Raw genomic sequence first — 23,580 nt, 5'->3', positions numbered from 1 at the left:
CTGCTTCCATTGTGCGGATTATGACGGTCCAGGGTCTTCGGTGAACGCAGGTCCCACTGTCCCAGAGGCCCTGTGCCCTCGTTGTTGAGTTGGCCAAGATCCTGGGTTTGAATCCCAGAGACCAGCTCCCATCTCTGCTGTAACCTTGGAAACATCTTCATCTCTGCACATACATTTCCTCATCTACAAAGTAGAGATCAAATGGCCCTTTGCACGCAGATTTATGAAAATTAAGTAAGATGTGGAACAGTCTCAATATAACAAATGAAGAAAACAGATGACCAACCATTAAATAAGATCTTATGGTGTTTCTTAAAAAAAAAAAAAAAAAGAAAGCACAGCAAACCAGCTGGCAGGCTCCACAGCCGAGCATTAATAGGCAGGATGGCTCGGCTGTAGAACAACATTGCCTTTTTCCTTATCCGAATTTCCTAATTTTTCTATAATGAATATGTAACAACAAAATGAGTTGTTTTTAATTAAAAAAGGGGCAGTGAGTCAGTGTTCATGAAAGCACTTTGTAAACTGTCAAATGCTCTATAAATTAGCTCTTGTCATGGTCCTTATAGTAATTATTATTGTTATTGCCAGTCGGCCACGAGTTGGAATTTATTTCAGCTTGGCCTCTGATGGGAGGGCCCACTCGATCGCCTTCTGCCAGGTCCTGCCACGTGGTCTTCTCTCTCTCTCTCTCTCTCTCTTTTAAAAAATAAATAAATTTATTTATTTATTTTTGGCTGCGTTGGGTCTTTGTTGCTGCGTGCGGGCTTTCTCTAGTTGCGGCGAGCGGGGGTTACTCTTCTTTGTGGTGCGCGGGCTTCTCATTGCGGTGGCTTCTCTTGTTGTGGAGCACGGGCTCTAGAGCGGAGGCTCAGTAGTTGTGGCTCGCGGTCTCAGCAGTTGTGACTCGCGGGCTCTAGCGCGCAGGCTCAGTAGGTGTGGCACATGGGCTTCGTTGCTCTGCGGCATGTGGGGTCTTCCAGGACCAGGGCTCGAACCCGTGTCCCCTGCATTGGCAGGTGGATTCTTAACCACTGTGCCACCAGGGAAGCCCCGTGGTCCTCTCTTGATACCTGCTGACTTGTCTCCATCTGTGCTGCCACCACCCAAGTGGAAGCCAGCATCCTCTCAGTGGGAGCCCTGTGATAGCCTTTAACTGGGTTCTCCTTGTCCAAGCAGCAGCCTCTATCTATCTATCATCTATTATCTATTTGTCTATCTATCCTCTATTACCTCTCTCTCTCTCTCTCTCTCTCTCTCTCTCTCTCTTCCCGTTTTGTTGAGAAATAATTGACATACAGCACTGTGTATGTTTAAGGTGTCCAGCATAACAGTTTGACTTACATACATGATGAAGTGATGACCACAGTAGGTTTAGTGAACCTCCATCATCTCATACAGATAGAAAAGAAAAAGAACTAGTTTTTTCCTTGTGATGAGAACTCTTAGGATCTACTCTCCTAACCACTTCCCTGTGTAACAAATGGCAGTATTAATTATATTAATCACGTGGTACAGCACATCCCTAGTACTTATTTCTGTTATAATTGGAAGTTTGCACCTCTCGTCAGCCTTCATCCAGTTCTCCTCCTCCGCACCCCTATCTCTGGTAATGACAAATCTGATCTCTTTTTCTATAAGTTTGTTTGTCTTTTGAAGTATAATTGACCTACAACACTCTGTTACTTCCTGGTATACAGCATAGTGATTTGAAATTTCTATATATTACAAAACGATCACCACGGTAAGTCTAGTTACAGCGTGGGGAATATAGTCAATAATAACGTGATATCTTTGTAGGGTGATAGATGCTAACTAGAGAAATGAACTTTAGATCAAAACCCTCGATGGCTTCCTGTTGAACTTGGTATAAAATCCACATGGGCCTGGAGGTTTGCCCTCACCTGTCCCTTCAGCCTCCTGAGCCAGTTTTCCCATTGTCACCATATATTGCCTTCGAGAAGACACTGGAAAAGGGACCCAGGAAAGTGCCTGCCCTGACTTAGATGGTTTTGGAGCCTGAACGTTTGGTCTCAGTATTTGACCCTTACGCTTTTACATCTCTTAGTGTAGAGGATGTAGGACTGCACATTGTAGCCTGAGAGTCTGTATGTGTAGACCAAATACGTATTTGCACTCTTAATACAGCAAATGAGTGAAAAATGTTAGTGAACTATAGGATTTAGTTTTATTTTCTGACTTAGCTTATATCAGGGCTGAAAAAAACCTCAAGTTGCATTCAGGCAGTAGGATTTTTTTTTAGTGCTCCATTTTTTCTAATAAACTGTTGTAAGACAAGAAAATCTCCTTTCTACCTCTATGCTTTTGTCCCTACCAGCCTCCTCGCCTCTCCCACACCTGCCATGCTCTTTCCTTGGACATTGTGAGCTGTGGGCTCCCCAACCCTGGACAGTGGAGGGCAAGGCTGTTGAATGGGGATTATGGTGAGACGGTCAACTAAAGGGTTTCATTCTTTTTGGAGGGGCCAAGTGGGTGTGGTTGAATTTATGTAAATATGTGTACAGCATATCGTGCATAATTTATGTAAATGTGCACACAGCCATACCGTGCATAATTTATGTAAATATGCGTACAGAGCACGCTGTAAGCAGCACACGCGCGGTGCACGGTGTATACGGTGTAACGCTCATCTACGGTAATGTGCCTACAGTGTAATTCACCCACTTTCTCATGGCTCATCTGTCGTCTCTGCTCCTTTGTCCCAACTCAGGAGGCAACCTTTCCAAACAAGACTGGACCATCCAGTGGCCCACCACGGAGACGGGGAAGGAGAACAACCCCGTGTGCCCCCCGGAGCCGACCCCGTGGATCCGCACCCACCTCTCCCAGAGCCCCAGGGTCCAGTCCAAGTGCGTCCAGCACTACTGTCACGCCAGCCCCAGCCCGGGGCCCCCCGTGTACACCCACGTGGACAGGCTCACGGTGGACGCCTACCCGGGCCTGTGCCCGCCCCTGCCACTGGAGTCGGGCCACCGGTCCCTGCCTCCGTCGCCCCGGCAGCGGCACACGGTCCGCACCCCGCCGCGCACCCCCAACATCATCACCACCGTGACCCCGCCCGGCACGCCACCCATGAGGAGGAAGAACAAGCTGAAGCCCCCGGGGACCCCGCCGCCCTCCTCCCGAAAGCTGATCCACCTGATCCCGGGTTTCACGGCCCTGCATCGGAGCAAGTCCCACGAGTTCCAGCTGGGTCACCGCGTAGATGAGGCCCACACGCCCAAGTGAGTGCATTTGGTGGGTTCCCGGGGGCAGCTGAGCCTCCCAGTCAGGGAAGCTTCAAATCAACTTGTATTTCCCTCCTCCAGTTGAATGAAAGGTGGTTTTTCCCTAATGGCTGGTCCGGAATTTCCCAGAAATGACCCCTTTTAATACTATTAATGCTGTAAAGTAGGGGTCGGAAAACTATAGCCCAGGAGCCAAATCCGAATTTATTGCAACGCATCCAGATTCGTTCCGCTCTGTTTTGTCTGTGGGTGCTTTCCTGCTGCGATGGCCGAGTTGAGGGTGGCCCGAAAAGCCGCAGTCTTTACCGTCTGGCCCTTTACAGGAAAACTTGCCAGTCCCTGCAGAGTCTATCCTCATGCTGCCCCTAGAAATAGGACGCCAGCTGCACACGCGACCTTACGGTTTCTAGTAGCTGCCTTAAAAGAGTCAAAAGAAACGAGTGATATTAACTTTCATGATCTGTCATTTAACCCAATATCGTAAAACGTGATCATTTCACAGTAGAATCAGTGTAAAGTGTTATTACGGAAATACTTTGCATCCTTTTCTCCACACTGAGTCTTTGAAATCTGGAGGGTATCTCACACCAGCAGCTCAGCTCAGTTCGTACTGGCCACCTTCCAAGTGTGGACTGGCTGCCTGTGTCACGTGGCTGCGGTGCTGGATGGTGCTGCCCTGACCAACCCTGTGCCTGGGACTTGCTCTGTGTTTATACCTGAGATACATGCCCAGGTCTGCTGGGGGTGGGAGGGGGCTCAGGGAGCGGATGAGGGGACTGTCAGAGCAAAGGTCGTCCCACAGAAGCTGCAGGTGGGGCCACAGGCACCCAGGGGAGAAAAATCCTGAAAGTTGACATGGGTTGTACCTGGCTCTGACTTGCGGGGGTGGGGGGGTGCGTAGGTGGGACTTGCTGCCAGCAGAGGGCGACACGGTGTCTGTGGCTGTATGCTGGCTAATGAGAGAAATGGGGCAGCTCCCTCCAGGGCCCCTCAGAGGCTGACTGTGACCTGGGTCCCTTGCAGGTTTTTGAGGTCTCAGTATATTAAAAATGGAAGAAATGCTAAACAGGGTCACAGAAGTGAGTAGCACGTTTTAAATATTTACCTTTAACAAAATCGCATCTGAGGCATAGAAGGTAAAATGATTATGGATAATCCTATGAGGAGATGCGGGGAAGAGTCTAAATTTGGGAACTGTCGTGTGTGAAAGGTGTGGACCCCGGTTCTGGGAGCTCTGAGGTGGGGCAACCACTGGGGAACGGTTCACTGCATTTCCATTTCAACGATTTAGCCGGTGTTTCGTGAGCTCTCACTACCATTTGTGGGTGAATCTAAGACGTTGATCGTAAGATACATCCCGTGTGCATCTTAGAATTGATGAAATGTGGTGTGTTCTAGACTCTGGGCTAGTCGGCGGGGTACGATGGAAAGGAAAAAGACATAGCCCTTGGCCTCGTGAAGACTGACACTAATCCAGTAACCACACATAGGTGTTATAATCTTTTTTTTTTTTTTTTGCGGTACGCGCGCCTCTCACTGTTGTGGCCTCTCCCGTTGCGGAGCACAGGCTCCAGCACACAGGCCCAGCGGCCATGGCTCACGGGCCCAGCCGCTCCGCGGCATGTGGGATCTTCCCGGACCGGGGCACGAACCCGTGTCCCCTGCATCGGCAGGCGGACTCTCAACCACTGTGCCACCAGGGAAGCCCCAGGTGTTATAATCTTATGTCCAGTATTTACGAACAGTGTTACAGGCTATCAGGAGAAAGTGCAGGATGCTGTCAGAGCTTGTGGAGCTGATCGAGTTTGCACTGGCAGGGAGCTGAGTGGGGGGACTGGGGAGGGTTTGGTCGGCGTGGCTTCCAGAAGAACTGTTTGGACTGAAGGTTAATTAGGGATTAAGATGGTGGAAGGGGTGGGAGCTGTTTCAGGAAGGGAGCATGACCCATTGGAGGAACTGATGGAAGGCCTCTGTGGCTAAGGGAGCAGGCAGACGATGCAAGAAGAGACTCCTGGGTTAGGCAGGTGGCAGCCCTGTTCACAACAGCTAGAAGGTGAAACAACCCGAGTGTCCATCAGCAGATGAAGGGATGAACACAGTGTGGTCCATCCGTACAATGAAATATTACTCAGCCATAAAAAGGAATGAAATTCTGACGCCTGCTACAACATGGATGAACCTTGAAAACGTTATGCTAAGTGAACTAAGCCAGACACGAAAGGACAACTACGGTATGATTGAACTGATGTGCGGTGCCTAGAATAGGCAAATTCACAGAGAGAGAAAGTAGAATAGAGGTTGCCAGGGGCTGGAGGAGGGGAATGAGGAGTTCGTGTTTACTGGGTAAAGTTTCAGTTTGGGAAGTGGAAAAGTTCTGGAGATGGATGGTGGCCATGGTGGGACAGCAATGTGAATGTACTTAATGCCACTGAATTGTACCCTTAAAAATGTTTAAAATGGTAATTTTATGTTATATATATTTTACAGCAATGATGAAAAAAGAGACAGGAAAGCCAGGCATGGGCACACTTTTTCTGTAAAGGGCCAGATAGTAAATGTTTTAGGCTTTGCAGGTCAGGTGGTCTGTGGCATCTCTGCCATCGTAGCAAAAGAAGCCACAGACAATAGCTGAATAAGCGGCCATGGTGATGTTCCAATAAAACTTTATTTAAAAACAGGTGCCTGGCTGCATTTGGCCCACTGGCTGTAGTATGCCCTGGCAGAAGCCTTGCTGTAGGCGGTGATTCTCCCTTCTAAGGCCTTAAAGTGATTTAAGTGGAAGACACGATCAGATCTGATTTTATGAAGGTTACTCAAGCTTCTGTGTGAAATCTGTATTGGAAACATACCACTTCACCAGACATATTTGGGACATCAGAGACCTAACAGAGGGTTGATGCTTTTCTGATTGGAGTTGGGCTTGATTTTTATGGGTTTTTTATATAAATTTATTTATATTTTACTTACTTATTTTGGCTGCGTTGGGTCTTCGTTGCTGCGCACAGGCTTTATCTAGTTGCAGTGAGCGGGGGCTACTCTTCGTTGTGGTGCGTGGGCTTCTCATTGCGGTGGCTTCTCTAGCTGTGGAGCACGGGCTGTAGGCACTCAGGCCTCAGTAGTTCTGGCGCGTGGGCTCAGTAGCTGTGGCTGGTGGGCTCTAGAGCACAGGCTCAGTAGTTGTGGTACACGGGCTTAGTTGCTGCACGACATGTGGGATCTTCCTGGACCAGAGCTTGAACCTATGTCCCCTGCATTAGCAGGTGGATTCTTAACCACTGCACCACCAGGGGAATCCTTATTTTTATGGTTTTGTGAGAGCCAGAGAGACTGACTGCTGAGACCTCAGGACGTGGGGTGGGGAGGGGTGTTGCAGGAAGGCTAGGAACGCAAGTTGCTGCTGTGGAAGGTGGGAGGGACATTTGGGGTCTGCTGGCCATGGTTTCCCCAGACTGTGCATCTCCCTCACTCATTGCTGTGTTGATCACAGAGTGAGGTGGAATTTGACCAGAAGGCAGAACCTGGCTTGACAGACACAAGATCTTTTAATCTACAAGCTGGGGGCGAAGTGAGACAGGCTGCCCTTTGCCTGTTTGTTTTTTGCCCCAGCATTATTGAGATGTAATTGACAAATAACACTGTGTAAGTTCAAGGTGTACAATGGGATGACTTAGTACACACACGTGTTACGAAATGATTACCACAATAAGGTTAGTTAGCACATCCATTACCTCGCATAATTACCTTTTTTTTGTGGTGAGAACAGTTAAGATTTGCTCTCTTAGCAACTTTCAAATGCTAACAATATAATATTGTTAAACAGTCAACATATGGTATGTTAGGTTCCCCAGAACCTATCCTTGTAACTGGGAGTCTGTACCCTCTGAACAGCATCTCCCCATTTCTCCCACCCCCTAGTCCCTGGCAACCACCATTCTACTCTCTGTTCATATGAATTCAATGTTTTTAGATTCCACATATAAGTGAGACCATGCAGTATTCGTCTTTCTCTGTCTGACTCATTTCCCTTAGCATAACGCTCTCAAGTTCTATCCATGTTGTTGCAAATGGCAGGATGTTTTCTTTTCTGTAGTTGAATAATATTCCATTGTGTGTGTGTGTGTGTGTGTGTGTGTGTGTATGCCATGTTTTCTTTATCCATTCATCCATCAATGTGCATTTAGGTTGCCCCCTATCTTGGCTGTTGTGAACAATGCTGCAATGAACATGGGGGTGCAGATATCTCTTTGAGATGATAATTTCATCCTCTTTGGATATATACCCAGAAGTGGGATTGCTGGATCATATGGTAGTTCCATTTTAAAATTTCTGAGGAAACTCCATACTGTTTTCTACAGTGGCTGCACCAATTTACATTCTTAGCAACAGTGCCCAAGGGTTCCCTTTTCTCCACATCCTCACCTACACTTGTTATCTCTTGTCTTTTACATGGTAGCCATTCCAACAGGTGTGAGGTGATATCTCATTGTGGTTTTGATTTGTATTTCCCTGATAATTAGTGATACTGAACACCTTTTCATATACATGTTGGCCTTTTGTAAATCTTCTTTGGAAAAATGTTTATTCAGGTCTTTTGCCCATGTTTTAATTGGATCCTTTTTTTTTTTTTTTTTTTGCGGTACACGGGCCTCTCGCTGTTGTGGCCTCTCCCATTGTGGAGCACAGGCTCCGGACGCACAGGCTCAGCGGCCATGGCTCACGGGCCCAGCCGCTCCGCGGCATGTGGGATCCTCCCAGACCAGGTCACAAACCCGTGTCCCCTGAATCGGCAGGCGGAGTCTCAACCACTGCGCCACCAGGGAAGCCCCTTTTTTTTTTTCCTATTGAGTTAGTTGTAGGAGTTCCTTATGTATTTTGGTTATTAACCCCTTATCAGACATATGGTTTGCAAGTATTTTCTCCCATTCTGTAGATTGCCTTTTCATTTTTTGACTGTTTCTTTTGCTATGCAGAAGCTTTTTAGTTTGATATAGTCCCACTTATTTATTTTTCCTTGTGCTTTTGGTGTCATACCCAAAAAATCATTGCCAAGACCAGTGTCAAGGAGCTTATTTTTTGGGTCTATTTTTTAAATTGAAATATAGTTGTTGTATAATATTATATAAGTTACAGATGTACAATATAATGATTCACAATTCTTAACGGTTATACTCCATTTATAGTTATTAGAAAATATTGGCTATATGCCCCATATATTGTACAATAATATATCCTTGTAGTTTATTTTATACCTAATAGTTTGTACCTCTTACTGCCCCACCCCTGTGTTGTCCCTCCCCCTTCCCTCTCCCCACTGGTGACCACTAGTTTGTTTCTATATCTGTGAGTCTGCTTCTTTTTTGTTATATCCACTAGTTTGTTGTATTTTTTACATTCCATTCCACATGTAAGTGATATCATACAGTATTTGTTTTTTTCTCTGACTTATTTCACTTAGCATAATGCCCTCCAAGTCCATCCATGTTGCTGCACGTGGCAAAATTTTGTTCTTCTTTATGGTTGAGTAGCATTCCATTGTATATATGTGCCACATCTTCTTCAGCCAGTCATCTGTTGATGGACACTTAGGTTGCTTCCATGTCCTGCCAGTTGTAGATAATGCTGCCGTGAACATTGGGGTGCATGTATCTTTTTGAGTTAGTGTTTTTGGTTTTTTGGATATATACCCAGGAGTAGAATTGCCTGGTGATATGATAGTTTTATTTTTAGTTTTTTGAGAAACCTGCATATTACTTCCACAGTGGCCGCATGAATTTACATTCCCACCAACAGTGTACAAGGGTTCCCTTTTCTCAAGGAGCTTATTTTAATGGGCTGTGACCAGCATTAAAAAGTATGAAATAGACTATCCTAGACTAGATTATGTTGGAATGCATTGCATGTAGTGAGGCTAAGTATTAATATTGTTTTATGAAACTTGTGTCATCCCTCGGTATCCACAGGGGATTGGTTCCAGGACCCACCAAGGAAACCAGAATCCACATATCTCAAGTCCCATCGTTGGCCTTCCATATCCGCAGTTCCAACCACAGATCATGTATGACTTATTGAAAAAAAAAAAATCCGTGTATAAGTGGACCCACGCAGTTCGAACCCACATTGTTCAAGGGTCAAACTGTATATAGTGGTTTTTTTTTTTTTATTCTGGGGGTTCTTCCCACTCGGGGCAGCTTTGATTTGGGAGTAAACCCCACTGGGGCGTGGGTGAGGAGGCTTGAGCAGTCAGCCTTTTACGCTGTGGAATGTAACCAAAGGCATTTGCAGAATTACTCGGCTCATTCTGGTTTCGGTTGTCTGCTTAATGTCTGGTTTCTTCTCTCCTTCTCCCTGGTAGCCCTGCTGGGGATGGTTCTTTGTTGCCAACTTGGCAATTTTAAGCCTACTTTTATTTCCTCTCCATGGGATGAAGTGGGGTTTCCGACGTCACAGGTCTTTCTGAACAGAACTGAATCTTTCAAAACCATTGGTTCCTGTGAGCTTTCCAGCACCAGTACCCTAGTGGGTGCTGGGTGGGAGGAACACTGTGTTTGAGACCAGTCATTCTTGGCACTCTCAGGTGTACCCACAGTGCTTTTCAACAGATGGTCTGCTCGGCTTTCGGTCCTGTCCCCAGTAGTACCTCATGGGCATTTGTAGAAAAAGCAGGGCAAGAAAACGAGACTGTATGAGCTATAGTATGTCTCTCATCACTGGTAGCCTTGCAGTCCAGGTACGTTGAGCTGGATCAGAACTGTTGTGATTGGTATTGGCCAAAACCGTCTCTCCTGCTGTGTATGCATTCTCAAAGTCCTTTTTACTTTCTTCTTTTCCTTTTGTTCTTTTCTTTTGTTTAGCATTTGAATTTATGAGTGTGATTTTACTCCTGTGGCACTACCAAAACACGCACACATATACACGTGCATATGCATACACACACAGAGGGAAAAAAATCCTATTTTTTCCCCTGGTAAAAGTAATACCTGACTGTTGTGGAAATTGAGACAACACAGGACACATGATGAAGAAAGTAGAAAGTATATGCTGGACCTTTTGTTTTATACACATACACATAACATGCATTCTCACAGGGGTGAAATCACCCCTAACGGGGCACAAATGGGTTTTTAGGGGAGAGAGGTGGGGAAAAAAAAACCTTGATATAATAGTTTGCAGATCTCTGTAGAGTCATATACATAAATAGATACCCAGTTTATCTGTGGTATTAAAATTTCATTGGGAATTGGGGGTCACGATTGGAAAAAAATATCTAAAAAGCTTCTTTAAGTGGTCATTGAAAAAAGGCTGGGAAACACTGACATAGATCTGTGGATATAATCCTATAGATAGACTTAGGCATAAACATTAGGGGTTACTAAGTCTCCCCAGTGTTCTTACCCCGTCTCTCTTCTCCCTCTGGCTTTGTGGACACACTTACATAGGTAAGCTGGCACTGATTTCAGCCATTTGAAAAATTGAGGGAGCAATCTCAGGGATTCTGGTCCTCTTGGCCTTCAGTCCAGGGATTCCACGGTTACTGTGTTGGAAAAAGGAAAAACCTAACAATTCTTAAGTGTGTGATGAGTTGTCTGTCTTTTGATTCCCTCATTTGTCCACCCAGCACACAAATGACTTGCTGTCTTTTGTCAGAGCATCTGAAAGGGTACACTGGATTTCTGTGAACTGAATCACATTTTAAATGCATGAGAGTAGCTCAGTATTAAAAAGGAATCCTACTGTAAATCCCCCTTTTTTTGCAAATTCTTTTAAAACATAATTTCCAATTATAATTTTAACTACAGAAGTGACTCCCAGATAAGCTTTGTTTTGAAAATAAAAGCAGTATAAAATGTAAGCCATCCAGGCTCAAAGTCCCCTTCCCCTTGCCATAGAGAACATCTAGAGCTGCTCTTAATACGTTGATAAAAGTCCTTGTGTACATACGTTGTGTTTGTATGTGTATCTATAATATGTCTACTTCCCTTCCTTCGTTATTGGAACCACACTGTATGGCTTTCCCAATGTGACTTGCTGTTATTAGTTCTGCATAAATATAAATCTTCCCTTTATGACCTTCATACCTTATCTATTTTAGAAATTCTTCTGTCTCCTCAAAGCTCATCTAGAACATTCCTGGGTTCATATCTCTGCTTTCTGGGGCAGAGTGTGAAAGCCTCAGCTGACCTGGGAGCAAAGAGGACAGGCTGGATGGAACCCATACTCGATCCTCACGCTTGACTCTTCATTCCAGTGAATTCACATTTCTGTATCTGAGATATCGATGCCATTTGTAGCTTGTATGAGAATAGGCTTTCCCCCACAGATTCCTTATGTAAATAAGAATTCAAGGGGGCTCTTTTCATTTACTTTAGAAAACTAATTATGGGCAAACACTCAGACACACTGACACACACCTACAGATCATTGTGCTAATTATTACGACAAACTCTACTATATTTATAAGGGCAAGAGAGGAGTGATTGGTTTTATATCACAGCATATGTGTTGAAATAGGAAGGCTTCTACTGGGCTCGTACACAGGGTTCTTTTAGGTCTAATTAAGCATTTAGACACATGAGATTAATACTGACCACACTTGGCATCTGACTGACGCATGGCAGCAACAGGCGTCTCTTCTGTGGGTCCTCGGGGGCTGCTCTTCCACGCCCTCACCTCCAAGTGGCCATTCAGGTGCAAGGTGGTGAGGTCCACATTAAGCAGGTGTGGGAACCATCCTGGCTTAGGGGACAAGAGCTCTCGTAAAACCTCCATCAGTATAGCTCCTAGGGTCCCTGCAGGGGACATGCCCAGTTATAACAGTCATTCTACTCAAGGATCCCCAAGGCTGTGGATTCCTTATCAGGAGTTTCAAGTTCATACCAAGAACTCCCATTCGATATACAATTCACCCATCAGAGGCAATTCTACCACGAGCAGTGTGGTCTATTAACAGAGTTGACATTGCCCCTTTAGATTCGAAGGATTAGAGCTAGAAAGTCCACCCAAGGTCAGTTGCCCTTTCGGAAGATGAAAAAGTTGAGTTCACCCTTCACCCTTCACCCACAGTTTCTCTTGAAAAATTCTTTCATTTTTGTTTCTTTTCTTTTATATTAAGAAATTTTTAATTTATTTATTTGGCTGCTCTAGGTCTTAGCTGCGGCACTTTTAGTTGAGGCATGCAGGTTCTTTTTTTTTTTTTTTAACATCTTTACTGGAATATAATTGCTTTACAATGGTGTCTTAGTTTCTCCTTTATAACAAAGTGAATCAGTTATACATATATCCCTATGATTCTTTCCTCTTGTGTCTCCCTCCCTCCCACCCTCCCTATCCCACCCCTCTAGGTGGTCACAAAGCACCGAGCTGATCTCCCTGTGCTATGCGGCTGCTTCCCACTAGCTAAGCTATCTGTTTTACGTTTGGTAGTGTATATATGTCCATGCCACTCTCTCACTTCGTCCCAGCTTACCCTTCCCCCTCCCCGTGTCCTCAAGTCCATTCTCTATTAGGTCTGCGTCTTTTTTCCCGTCTTGCCCCTAGGTTCTTCATGACCATTTATTTTTCTTAGGTTCCATATATATGTGTTAGCATACAGTATTTGTTTTTCTCTTTCTGACTGACTTCACTCTGTATGACAGACTCTAGGTCCATCCACCTCACTACAAATATCTCAATTTCATTTCTTTTTATGGCTAATATTCCATTGTATATATGTGCCACATCTTCTTTATCCATTCATCTGTCGATGGACACTTAGGTTGCTTCTATGTCCTGGCTATTGTAAATAGAGCTGCAGTGAACATTGTGGTACATGACTCTTTTTGAATTATGGTTTTCTCAGGGTATATGCCCAGTAGTGGGATGGCTGGGTCATATGGTAGTTCTATTTTTAGTTTTTTAAGGAACCTCCGTACTGTTCTCCATAGTGGCTGTATCAATTTACATTCCCACCAACAGTGCAAGAGGGTTCCCTTTTCTCCACACCCTCTCCAGCATTTATCGTTTATAGATTTTTTGATGATGGCCGTTCTGACCTGCGTGAGGTGATGCCTCATTGTGGTTTTGATTTGCATTTCTCTAATGATTAGTGATGTTGAGCATCCTTTCATGTGTTTGTTGGCAATCTGTATAACTTCTTTGGAGAAATTTCTATTTAGATCTTCTGCCCATTTTTGGATTGGGTTGTTTGTTTTTTTGATATTGAGCTGCATGAGCTGCTTGTAAATTTTGGAGATTAATCCTTTGTCCGTTTCTTCGTTTGCTCCCATTCTGAGGGTTGTCTTTTCTTCTTGTTTATGGTTTCCTTTGCTGTGCAAAAGCTTTTAAGTTTCATTAGGTCCCATTTGTTTATTTTTGTTTTTATTTCCATTTCTCTAGGAGGTGGGTCAAAAAGGATCTTGCTGTGATTTATGTCATGGAGTGTTCTGCCTGTGTTTTCTTCTAAGAGTTTAATAATGTCTGGCCTTACATTTAGGGCTTTAATCCATTTTGAGTTTATTTTTGTGTATGGTGTTAGGGAGTGTTCTGATTTCATTCTTTTACATGTAGCTGTCCAGTTTTCCCAGCACCACTTATTGAAGAGGCTGTCTTTTCTCCAATGTATATTTTTGCCTCCTTTATCAAAGATAAGGTGACCATATGTGCATGGGTTTATCTCTGGGCTTTCTATCCTGTTCCATTGACCTATCTTTCTGTTTTTGTTCCAGTACCATAGTGTCTTGATTACTGTAGCTTTGTAGTATAGTCTGAAGTCCTGGAGCCTGATTGCTCCAGCTCCGTTTTTCTTTCTCAAGGTTGCTTTGGCTATTCAGGGTCTTTTGTGTTCCCATACAAATTGTGAGCTTTTTTGTTCTAGTTCTGTGAGAAATGCCATTGATAGTTTGATAGGGATTGCATTGAATCTGTAGATTGCTTTGGGTAGTAGAGTCATTTTTACAATGTTGATTCTTCCAATCCAAGAACATGGTATATCTCCAATTATTTGTATCATCTTTAATTTCTTTCATCAGTGTCTTATAATTTTCTGCGTACAGGTCTTTTGTCTTCTTAGGTAGGTTTATTCCTAGATATTTTATTCTTTTTGTGGCAGTGGTAAATGGGAGTGTTTTCTTTTTCTTTTTTTTTTGCGGTACACGGGCCTCTTACTGTTGCGGCCTCTCCCATTGCGGAGCACAGGCTCTGGACGTGCAGGCTCAGTGGCCATGGCTCACAGGCCCAGCTGCTCCGCGGCATGTGGGATCTTCTTGGACTGGGGCACGAACCCGTGTCCCCTGCATCGGCAGGCAGACTCTCAACCACTATGCCGCCAGGGAAGCCCTGGGAGTGTTTTCTTAATTTCACTTTCAGATGTTTCATTGTTAGTGTATAGGAATGCAAGAGATTTCTGTGCATTAATTTTGTATCCTGCTACTTTACCAAATTCGTTGATTAGCTCTAGTAGTTTTCTGGTAGCATCTTTAGGATTCTCTATGTATAGTATCATGTCATCTGCAAACAGTGACAACTTTACTTCTTCTTTTCCGATTTGGATTCCTTTTATTTCTTTTTTTCTCTGATTGCTGTGGCTAAAACTTCCAAAACTATGTTGAATAAGAGTGGTGAGAGTGGGCAACCTTGTCTTGTTCCAGATCTTAGTGGAAATGCTTTCAGTTTTTCACCATTGAGGACGATGTTGGCTGTGGGTTTGTCCTATATGGCCTTTATTATGTTGAGGTAAGTTCCCTCTATCCCTACTTTCTGGAGGGTTTTTATCATAAATGGGTGTTGAATTTTGTCAAAAGCTTTCTCTGTATCTATTGAGATGATCATATGGTTTTTCTCCTTCAATTTATTAATGTGGTGTATCACATTGATTGTTTTGCGTATATTGAAGAATCCTTGCATTCCTGGGATAAACCCCACTTGATCATGGTGTATGATCCTTTTCATGTGCTGTTGGATTCTGTTCGCTAGTATTTTGTTGAGGATTTCTGCATCTATGTTCATCAGGGATACTGGCCTGTAGTTTTCTTTTTCTGTGACATCTTTGTCTGGTTTTGGTATCAGGGTGATGGTGGCCTTGTAGAATGAGTTTGGGAGTGTTCCTCCCTCTGCTATATTTTGGAGGAATTTGAGAAGGATAGGTGTTAGGCATGCAGGCTTTTAGTTGCGGCATGCAGGATCCAGTTCCCTGCCCAGGGATAGAACCCAGGGCATGGAGTCCCAACCGCTTGACCACCAGAGAAGTCCCAAATCCTGCCATTTAAAAAAATTATTTATTTTAAAAAAGATTTATTTACTATTTATTTATTTAATTTACTTTTGGCCACGTCGGGTCTTAGTTGTGGCACGTGGGATCTTCGTTGAGGCATGTGGGATCTTTCGTTGCAGCACGTGACCTTCTCTCTAGTTGTGGCATGCGGGTTTTCTCTTCTCTAGTTGTGGTGCTTGGGCTCCAGGGTGCGTGGGTCCTGTAATTGTGGTGCGTGGGTTCCAGAGCGCGTGAGCTATGTAGTTTGCGGCACACAGGCTCTCTAGTTGAGGTGTGCGAGCTCAGAGGTTGTGGCACGTGGGCTTAGTTGCTCCGAGGCATGTGGGATCCTAGTTCCCTGACCAGGGATCAAACCTGTCCCCTGCATTGTAAGGTGGATTCTTTACCACTGGACCACCAGGGATGTCCCCCAATTCCTGTCATTTTTAAACACCTGCAATTCACATTGAATTTCTTATTTTGAATTAGTGAGGTCTTTAACAACGGCTTTTTTAATTCATATAATAATATATAACATGTTTATTATATATAACATAATTTATAATTATTTGCTGTAAAATTTATGCGTATCAGTTTTTTGGTTAAGTCTTGTCATTACTTTGCATAAGAAAGTTCTGTTGACAGCCACATCTTCCCATTCACCCTTGACCTCTGCCCTCTGGCCTAGATTACAGGCCCTCTCCCCCAGGGCTGGAGCAAGTGTAGGCTGTTACCCTCATGGAGACCTCTCCCTTTCCCTCAAGCTGCAGTCCTGTGATGACTCCAGGGAGACTCATTTAGAGTAAGTTTGGCTTTCCAAGTATCAGTGGGACCATCTCTCTGATTTTGCCCCAGAGGCTTATAAAAACACCACCTATGAATCATCCATTGCTACACTCCTACTGACAGAGCAGATCTGAAGTTCCACAGTGAAAATGTAGCTGGACAATGTGCTGATTTTATTACGACTTATTATGGTGAGGTGTGTTGTGGTTTGGGGAACAGGTATTTTGTTTGAGGTTTCTTGTTATTTACAAGGAATAACTGAATTTATTATAGGTGAGATTTGTTCTGATCTATGTAGAGTCATTTTGCTTCCCCAGTGCCTGCCTCTGTCTCTTGTTATTTCTTTTTAAGGAGTTGAGAGTTTCCTAGGAGCCCTTGTAACAACTCCTTTTGGGTAGCTCTCAGTTTTAGAAGGAGCCAAGGTGAGTCCCAGCTTTACTGCCGACTAGCCTTGTGACTAGAAACAAGTTGCATAGGAACTGTTGCTTCCAATGAGAGGAGGCTGCGTCTGCCTACTTCTTGGGGCAGGAGAGGCCTAGCGCATCCCCCCTGGGCTGGATGTTACATGCAGCTTTGGTGGACAGACCCTGTGCACACCGAGTCCTGCCTCTGGCACCTGTGTCTCTGCCTGGGGGCTTCTTTGGGCCAGTGGAGCATGTTTTGCTTGAGTGCAGGGCAGCCCATGCCCCCAATATGGACAAGAGTTCGTGCGTAAATATGTCCTCAGTGGGGCCACTCTGACATGTGTACTCTTAGAGGGGCCTCACAGGGGCCACACCCCAGTTGCCCACAGTGGTTCAGACCCACCCCCCAATAACACACCTTCTATGGGCTTTCCTTCCTTCCCTGCCTCACCTTTCCACTTCATCATGCTTCCTGGGACCACCTCCCAAGTATCCTGCTTCCACCCTAGAATCTCTCTCAGGGCTTGATTTTGGGGGAAGCCGAACTAAGACAGGAATAAAGGTAATCAATCATTGATATAGTTGCATTAAGCTCTACACACGGCTGTGTGGACACATTTTTACTCAGTTAAAAGATTTGCCAATTTCATGATTGTTACAATAATGGAAATCATAGCTGTCACGTATTGTATTTGCTTATTTTTGTTTTTTTTTTGTTTTGCTTATTGTATGCTGGCACTTTACATGGTGTGTTTTATTTAATCCTCAAACATTCCGTTTTACAGTCAAGGAAATTGGCTTTAAGCAAGAATGTGCCTCTTCCAAACTCATTCAGACTAGTTAAGTACCAGATTTGGGGTTCCTTCCAACCCAAAGTTCATGGTGGTGTTGGGGGATGGGGTGAGTAGGGACCATGGGCTCTGGAGCCAAGGGGCCTGGTTTGCATCCTGACTTCACCACTTCCTGGCTGTGTGACCCCAGGCAAGATGATTACACTCTCTGAGCTTTGGTTTTCTCATCTGTATAATGGGGCTCATATGGTACCTAGTTCATAGTGTTGTTGGAAGAGTTAATATATGTCAGGTGCTTAAAACAGTGCCTGACCCATAGCCGGGGATAAATAAGTGCTACTCATTGTCACTATTTTTAAAATATCAGAATCCATGATAATAACCTTGGTTGTTTGTAGGTTTCCTGCAGGGAAATAATCCATTAATAACACTGTGAGGCATAGAAAAGAGGGTCTGATAGGACCCCCCACTGCTTTTAAGGAGCTTCAGTTCTAGTTTGAGAAGACAGGCATATTGTTAAGGCATAATCTTAATAATATAAGTCAGCTCAAACATAAAAATAGATTTGGAAATAGAGAAGAAACTTACAAATTTGTTGCCTCCGGCCCCAGGCTCTGTCTGAGTGCTTCCACACAGGGCAGCTGTGAGGGGTCACATTGCCATGGCTTTCCTCTGTTTCTTCCCTTCCTGTGAGCTGAACTAGAAAACCTTTCGGCTAGATCTCAGACCTTCCATAAGCCAAGCTCTAGGCTGGAACCAAGGAGAAGTTCATATCATGCTTTAAGCGGGGCATTGCTTTCTTTGCCTCCCATGGGGTGGGACATATCGTGTGACTGATAAGGTCTTATAAGTCTACCAGCCCACAGTCTGTAACCCAGTTACAGTTGGTATGGGTCTTGGTACCCAGAACACATGGATACATGGGAAAAGTATCACTGTAAGTTCAAGGAGGTAGAGAATTGATAATTATTGAATACATGTATGGAGGACCTGGCACTCCACATGTGTTAGGGTAATTGCTTCTCAAAGTAAATGGGAGGAGAGGTAGTCATCTTTATCCCCATTTTACAGATGAGAAAACTGAGGTTCAGGGAGGTTGACCAGTGTCATGCAGCTTTGTATGCAGCAGAGACAGGATGGGAGCCCAGCCTGACACCAGAGGTCTTGTTACTGTGCCATGGTGGATGCAGCTTGCACCAAGCAGATGGTGCAGAGACCAAAGATTATAGAAATCAGGTGTAATAGGAGAGCACGAGGGCTTGCTTGCTGGCTTGGGACAGTTAGAACCTACAGATGGGGATGGGGGGAATAAAGTGAAGGGGGCAGAGAATTCAATCGATGCTCTTGGCACTTCCCAGGTCACCATCTCGGTTTGTAACCTAGCAGCCGGGTTGAAAGCAGCCAAGCAGCAGAGGACCTTCTGCTCCACCCCCACCCCCCGCCCCCCTAATTAAAAGGACTGTACCGTGCATCTGAGATCCTCGCCACTTTAGAGCCCAGTGACAGAAAAGCAGTATAACCTAAAGGTTAAGTGTGCAGGCAATGGAGCCAAACAGACTTGGGTTCACATCCCAGCCATGCTACCTCCTGGCCAAATTTCCCTGGAAAAATGATGTAACTTGTCTGAGCATTAGTTTCCTCTTCTTCAAAATGGAGACGGTTATAGTAGTTATAGTATAGAGTTATTGGCGATGGTTTAGTGCAATGAGTGTACACTGTTGTGTGTGTACTCGCAGAATATACCCACACACATCACTGTGTGTATATACTAGCATCGTAGTCAACCTGGAGGCGGGAAAGGAGCCCTTTGCTGCTTCTCGCCATTTGTCATCTGGTTCTTCTCACCTCTGGTCTTCCCTCTTCCCCTCTGGGAGCACATCAAGGCGGCAGTGGGCTGGGATCCGAAGACACATCCTGCCATTGCCACTTACAGAGCTGGAGGGTGATCCAAAACCTCATTAGTGAAGATGGGGTGTGTTTGCTTCCTTGCCAGAGGCTAGTGGTGATGGGGACCTCCGACGGGAGCCTGACCAGTGTACTAAAGATGTTGTTATTAGGATTTCTGTGTGTTTAACTTTTTGGGACATGTGGTGATTGGCTACTTGCGTTATGTGGGAGAGACAAGTCCTTGACTGTGACCCGGAGAAGCTGGAGGTTCAGATATTCCTGGCGGGGAAGGGTCTAGCTTGGTGATCAGTGCCCTTCAATAGCTCACACAGGTGACTGAATAGATGTTACGGCCCCAGGAAAGCACTCACCAGACTAACCACACTTTGTAGACGTGAAGTAGGGTATTTAGCAATCACGTTCTGATCACAGCTTTTGGCTCAGTTATCTGATATGTGGATTTCTTCACGACATCCTTCTTGCAGAGGGATGGCTTTTGTTCAGAGGAGTGGGACTCATTAGTGAGTCTTATTCTACTCCTGTCCAGATTTTAAAGACTGACAGGGTTGGTTGTGCCTTCAAATATTTGGGAGGGAGGAGTCTCTTTTAAAGGTCCTTTAAAGTCTGTTTAGAACAATGTTTTTGAAATTATTTCAGGCTTGCAGAAGGGTGGCAAGAATAGTACAAAGAATTCTTTGCTTTATCTTGTAGACCATCTCTCAGTTTGGGTTTATCTGATGTTTCCTTATGATTAGACTCAGGTTATACAGTTTAGCAGGGATGCCACAGAAGCCATATGGAATTCTCAGTGCATCACGTCAGAAAATGCGTGTTGATAGGACCCATTCCTGGTGTTGCTAATTACGATCATTTGGTGAAGGTGGTGTCTGCCAGAGTTATTATTTTGCCCATTAAAATGAATAAGTGTCTTGTGGGGAGACACTTTGAAAATATGTAAATAGTTTGTTATTCCTCAGAACTTCACCACTGTTTCAGCATCCATTGATGATTCTTGCCTGAATCAGTTATTACTAGGATGGTTTCCAAATGGTCATTTTCTAATTCCATCATTTCTTCCGCATTTGAAAGGAAGAGCTTTCCCTTCTCCTTCTTGATTTATATCAGTGGACTCTCATGGATTCTTATCTCATTCAATAGGTTATAATCCTTTACGTAATATCATTATTTATCTTGCTGCTCAAGTTGTCTCAGACTCTACCAGTGGAAGCCCCTTCAGACTGGCTCCTGCACCCTTTAGACGTGTTCTCATCTTTCTTTGAGTGTTGCCTTATTTTCTGGCATGGGAAGATGTGGAATCTCTATCTGAAGGCAGGTTCTTTTTTTCACATATAAGATACTGTGTGTAAAGAGCTGAGCACCATGCCTCGTGCAAAGTAAGTGTTAGCTCCTATTATGAATGGCATCACTGTGTTATTATGATATGCTAACTCTTGACCCTCAGACCTCCTGATCTTTTTCTAGCAGCAGTGGGCAGGCAGGCTCTGCCAGACACAGTTGGCTGTCGCAGAGGCACAGAGGCTGTTTCTTCTTTTCTGGCGCCTAGACTCTTAACTCAATGTAATACAGTCTTCAGGGGTTATCCCCTTAGGGGTGTAAGTTTTTTGAGAAATTAAAAAGTATATAGAAAAATGCAGTGACTAATGTAATGGACACTTAGCTTTCCACTACTCAGAATGAACATACATTAACATCTTGTTCTATTTGCATTGCCATTTCCCCCCAACAATAACAACGAATATTGACAGATAAACTTGAAGATCCCTCTGAAAACTCAACCTCATTCCTGCCACCTCTTCTCAGAGGCAGCCACAAATTCATTTCAGGGTGTGTCCTTCCTGTGTGTGTACGTATTATTTTGTGTACTGAAACTTTTTACATAGCTGTAAATGTGTAAATATGTATATATCATTGTTTCTTGCTTTTCTTCACTCAACATGTTTGTGAGATCTCCATGTTGATATATACATAACTCCATGTTATTTACTTTCAACTGCTGTATAATATTCCATTGTACAAATATACCATAGTTACATATTTACTGATTCCCCTGTTGATGGACATCTAGGTTGCTTTTAAGCCTTTAGTATCGCAACCAGCGTTGCAATGAAAATTCTCATACTTGTTTCCTTGTGCCTACATGCAAGGGTTTCTTTCCAAAACATCCTTTGAAATAGAATTGCTGGGCCAAGAGTATTTGTATTTTAGTGGGGGAGGTAGGATCTCCTTGAGATTGCAGTCTTTTCAAGGATAAAGGGAAGACTCGGGCACTGAGATTGGTGATGGAGACATTTTGGTCCTGGGGGGGTAGTGTCTTTCTGGAGTCCATCAAGTCAAATTTTGTATCAGGCTGGTGCTGCCACCTGTTTGCCTTTTGCCCTTGACCATCAGGTAAGTTTCCAGAGCCAGCGGGGGCACGTGGTAAGGCAGCACTGTCCTTGTGCTCTACTTCTTCGCCTCAGATGGATGACAAGACTGGGGATTCTCGGAGAGGGACTGCCCGAGAGGCCCCCCAGAAACAGCAGCTGAAGTCAAGCTTGCCGGGACAGTGCATATGTTGAGCTGGTATTATTGCCTTCCTGGTCTTTCTTTATCCTTGTCATTATCCTTATCTGGCTGGAATGGGCCAGGTTCTATCAATTAAAAATAGTCATACCTAGGGCTTCCCTGGGGGCGCAGTGGTTGAGAGTCTGCCTGCCGATGCAAGGGACACGGGTTTGTGCCCCGGTCCGGGAAGATCCCACATGCCGCGGAGCGGCTGGGCCCATGAGCCATGGCCGCTGAGCCTGCGCGTCCGGAGCCTGTGCTCCGCAACGGGAGAGGCCACAACAGTGAGAGGCCTGCGTACCGCAAAAAAAAAAAAAAAAATTGTCATACCTAAAATATGTCCATCTAACTATGTATCTCAGCTTCCTCCTGAACCCTTCCCTGATCTTGTGCTCTGGGTAGGGTTGGAGGGCTTTTGTCAGCTCCTTAGACCCTCATAGAAGCTTCCAGCACTCCCAAGATGGCTCCCCATGGCTTACCTAACCCGGGCTTCAACCACCCTTTAGAATTCTTTCTAATCTGTCTTCTTCCCTACATGCTCTTTGCCCCACTCCTAGCGCTGTGTGGCCCCTGCTGGTCTTGCTCACGACTGGGTGCTTAGTGAGAATATGGCAGACACTGTGTGCACTTGTTGAATGACTGGGTGTTGGTAATAATAACAGCATCAGTGATTTATTGGGTACCGGTAGTGTCCCAGGCACTGTGCCAGAAAACGCATTTTCTTATTTAATTCCCACAACATCCCCTGTGAAGTGGCTACTCTTATTATCCCCATTTTACAGGTAAAGAAACTGAGGCTCAGAAAGGGTAGACAGATTGCTCACGGCCACAGCTTGTAAGTGGGAGCCAGAGTTTAAACACAGCCCTGACTCCAAATCCCTGTCCCTTTACTGCTGTGCCCTATACTGCTTCCCAGATAGCATTGACTTCTGCCCAGGAAGGACTTGAGTTAGAATCCCTGGTGCTTGGAGTCCTGGAGAGGGGAAAGGTCGCCACCTTGTTATGTCTGTGTGCTTGTGGAACGAGACTTCAGGGCCGTGATTCGGATGCTCTGGGACTCATCTGGGCAAGATGACTTAACGAGGTACATGAGGCAACTTGAAACATTTTAAATTATGTTAATATTTTAATGTTATTAGAAAAAAAGTGTGGCTGACACATCAGATCCAGGATTCACTTGATGTTGTTGCTTAAGATGAGGCTAAGTCAGTGTAAAGAAACTGTGAGTAAATAAGGTGGTGCTTAGATATGGCAGAGCTTGAGAAGGTGATTCCGAGGCTGACTAAGGGTTGGAAGGGACCATCTTGAAGTTGTATTCTCACCACAAAAGACTAGATTTAATTTTCCAGTGTGCGTGAAGCACACCCGCAAGTTCATGGAGGTAGAAAGTTGTGCTGCGAGTTGAATGTAGAAGATTTTGGATAACAGGCTGAGGAGGGGTACAGTCTTCCCTGGGGCTCTCAGGTGGTTAATCTCCATGCTTCCCTCTAAGCCACAAAGCTTGGTTCTTGGTAGGGAGGAGACTCTCCGACTGTGGAATAAACTCACTGGAATTTCCCCCAGAAATCGGTCCACACTCCTTATTAGTTTTAAAAGTTCTTGGGATGAGATGAGGATGGGACGGAATTTGTTCAAATGCAAGATGAATCCAACAAATATTTACTGGGTCCCTTCCG

At 44.7% G+C, this 23,580-nt stretch overlaps 1 protein-coding gene across 1 annotated transcript in view; it reads left to right on the top strand.

Annotated features, from left to right (window-relative positions):
• Positions 1-23,580, top strand: part of KSR2 (kinase suppressor of ras 2) — a 327,436-nt gene that overhangs the window by 71,618 nt on the left and 232,238 nt on the right. Inside the window, exon 3 of the mRNA XM_032602629.1 lies at positions 2,732-3,245. Coding sequence (XP_032458520.1) covers positions 2,732-3,245 — 514 coding nt within the window. The remainder of the gene's footprint in view (positions 1-2,731; positions 3,246-23,580) is intronic.

The sequence above is a fragment of the Phocoena sinus genome, chromosome 14 (assembly GCF_008692025.1).
Source record: "Phocoena sinus isolate mPhoSin1 chromosome 14, mPhoSin1.pri, whole genome shotgun sequence".
NCBI classification, from domain to species: domain Eukaryota; kingdom Metazoa; phylum Chordata; class Mammalia; order Artiodactyla; family Phocoenidae; genus Phocoena; species Phocoena sinus.
Note: the sequence above shows the minus strand (reverse complement) of the source record. Positions and strands in the feature narration are given on the sequence as shown.